This window comes from Coenobita brevimanus, chromosome 40, assembly GCF_032717465.1.
Source record: "Coenobita brevimanus isolate Jiangsu-jjx chromosome 40, ASM3271746v2, whole genome shotgun sequence".
Taxonomy (NCBI): domain Eukaryota; kingdom Metazoa; phylum Arthropoda; class Malacostraca; order Decapoda; family Coenobitidae; genus Coenobita; species Coenobita brevimanus.
Window position 1 is genome coordinate 1,836,709 of NC_136993.1, and position 3,040 is coordinate 1,839,748.

The window sequence follows — 3,040 nt, forward strand, 5'->3', positions numbered from 1 at the left end:
TTGTCTGGCTGTAGCAAGAATGAAATTACTAAGATTTATCACGTCATATTGTCGTCCTTACTGTTTGACTTGGCGATATGGAAGAGGTTTGCCTTTCGTGATTTAAACATAATCTGTGACAAACGATACTGTAAAAAATGACTGTAGGAAGGAAAGTCTAACTATGCATCAGTCTGTTTATCTTTCCATCCATCTGTCTCTCCATCCATTTATTTATCTGTCCTTTTATCTGTCTATCCTTCTCTATATATTAAGATTTCTCAGTCCAGTATTCGTCTTTAAGCAGTGAAATTGGCCATACGATATAAAAGAGGGTCACCTTTCTTTATATAAATCTGGTCAATATTAGAAGCCACAAGTTGGTATCCCTGCGTCTCCATGTGCGATTGGTTCATCCTCTTTAGCTCGTCCTCCACCACGATCACCCTCAAGGAGACGCGCTTGGAGGCCAGGATGGGGCGGAGGACGAGTGGCTCCGTGCCCTGGATGTCGAGGGATAGGAGGTCCACCGTGGAGACGTTGAGGGCCAGGAGATAGGAGAGGAGAGGGAAGCACTGCACGATAGAGTAGCTGCTGTCCGTTCTGTGGGGGGATGTCCGAACGCAATTTCAATCTCCCTCTCGCAATATACTTTTTTTTTTCTTTATATTGACTTTGTTACATCACAGTAATTTCTTTGAGGGGAGGGGACCAAGGGAGATTCTGAACTAAATATTATGCGTGACTTGTAAGGATGAAATATAACTTCGTCTTATGATTAGGAGTTAGGTTTGTGGATGCAGCACCGTGACTAGATTTGATTACGTGTTGTCACTTACGCACAGATTAAGCTCAAGAAGGTTTGTGAATATAATACCATGACTAGCTCTGATCATAAAAGTATAACCAGACAGGCTTAATAAACAAGTTCACGAAGTATGTGAATATGGTACGTGGACTCGATCTGGTCGTTGTAAGGATGGTCATAATAATCAATCTTAAGTACAAGGTCAGTAAAGTTCGCTGGCACGGTTTTATTAGTATCAGGTTAGGTTAGTTTGTTAGTCATGTTAATTTGTTAGGTTAGATTGGGTTAAGTTAGCAGGGTTAGGTTACAGTAATAAGAAAAATGGAAAAACTATAATCTTCCGGAAATCAGATTTAGCGTGTGCAAAAATGGTATAAAGAACGGAAATCTACCTTGACTCCAACTCTTCGCTGTAAGGTTGGTCGTCTCGTAGTTCATGCGTGCGACCTCTGAAAGCCCACCAGTAGCTGACATCCACTATCGTCTTCTCAACCACACGACGGGAAACAAGCACGGTCGTCTTTGGGTAGGGCTCTGAGGATAGGCATGTGTTTGAGGACCACACTTTGCGATGCTTGGTGAGTAACGCCGAATAGCTCTTCACGTCAGGCTCGATCAGAAGTCCACTCCATCCTAGGTTCCTTTCCAGCCATAACGTGTTGGATAGGTACACTCCATCTAGCGCCCCAGCCTCCACGAAGAACCCCCTTTGTTGATCGCCAAAGAGGTGTGCTAAGTGCTTGTGGATCCATGGCCAGGTGAAGTCAGTGGAGCCTATGATGTCCCTAGACCTGTTTGAGTTGGTGTAAGGGAGGGTGGATGGTGGGTGGAGGTAGCGGTCTCTGATGATGGATAGAACAGCTTCGTCGTCAGCCTGTAGAGGACCAGCCAAACGTGCCCATGTGTCTTGGCTCACTGTAGTACGTCGAGTTGATACACTCACCTGCAGGATCATAATGTTAGGCGTATCATCATCATCACCACCACCACCACCACCACCAATAATCATTATCATCATCATCCTAATTCCCGCCATCACCAACAACATCATCATTATTCTCTCTCTCTCTCTCTCTCTCTCTCTCTCTCTCTCTCTCTCTATCTATCTATCTATCTATCTCCCCCCAACTAATTGCTCCAACCAGTCACACTCACTTGCAGGACTAATGTTAACTAGAGGGGCACTCAGTGGAGCGCATCTCTCCTACAAGAGCAACGTAATTTCCAAACAACGCTTCATGATGGGTTAGGTTTGCTAATTATTCTAGGATTTCGCAAAAAAAGTGTTTTCCGAATCCAGAATCCGTAATACGGTCCGGATCGGTCCCAAAAGGCAATCGATTGTTCCCTGGGACATGGGCTATCTACTCACCAAATCTGGTCCAAATCTCTCATAGTTTTTGAGTAATCCTGCTAACAGACAAACAGGGGTGAAAACATACTTTCCATGTCGGAGAAAATTAACTGCCGATATAAAACAGTTCTCATTATGAAGCAGGAATGATGCATCACAGCTTTTTTTCGTACAGTTGGTTGTGCAGGTTGGGACAAATGGCAAATATTTTATGCCACGGAATTATTCAGCGTGAGAGAAAGAGGGGTATGAGTTGGAGAAGGGGCAACCTGATGGCGGATGACAAAGTGACGTAGAAGCATCTTGCTTGTGGCTACCCCTTCAGGGATTAAGGCACCTGACCATAGATAGATAACTTTTAAATAATAACTATAGCAGGAACATAAAAAGGTAACTTGTAATGAAGACATAATAGAGAAGTTGTTTTTATCCCTCTGTGTTAGATAAATAACTTCAGCTAAATATAATGACATGGCCTTTAACAGATTGAAATAATTAAATAGGATCATGACACCAAAAGAGCTAAGAGAACCACTTAAAATTATATGATAACTGAAGTATATGCTACTAAAGAATCATCATACGAACCCATGAACTTTGTTACATGCCTGTGTGAAAAACATGATGCCGGAGATGAGCAGTCCAGTAGCCAGTAACAGGACGATCGATTTGGGTAATTTCCTCATATCAGTCCTCTCAGTCGCCCAGTCTTTCTCCCACACCACTTAAGTTTGAGTTATAGAGGGTGAGTTATGTTTGCGCCTTTCATTTTGCGCGGGAAATTCAAGTCTGAAGTTCTGTACACATTTAATGCTGGTTTACTTAGCCCCGGTTGGAAGAATGCTGTATTGAATGTTATTTGAAGGTACTGAGGTGCTATGAAAAGGACATAGAGCCAT

At 43.0% G+C, this 3,040-nt stretch overlaps 1 protein-coding gene across 1 annotated transcript; it reads right to left on the minus strand.

The window, feature by feature from the left end:
* Positions 1 to 278: 278 nt before the first annotated feature.
* On the minus strand, positions 279 to 1,742 carry LOC145397247 (protein Star-like). The gene is made up of 2 exons (XM_080270443.1): positions 1,180 to 1,742; positions 279 to 582 (listed from the first exon to the last, which is right to left on the minus strand). Exons 1-2 carry the CDS (start codon positions 1,740 to 1,742, stop codon positions 279 to 281), a joined length of 867 nt encoding a protein of 288 aa, XP_080126569.1.
* Between the last annotated feature and the right edge of the window lie 1,298 nt (positions 1,743 to 3,040).

Excerpts from the sequence above, each read along its gene's own strand:
- LOC145397247 (XM_080270443.1), bottom strand. The coding sequence starts at position 1,742 with ATGATCCTGCAGGTGAGTGTATCAACTCGACGTACTACAGTGAGCCAA. Across the intron at positions 583-1,179 it reads AGCGAAGAGTTGGAGTCAAG|AACGGACAGCAGCTACTCTA; the intron begins GTAGATTTCCGT and ends ATCCCCCCACAG.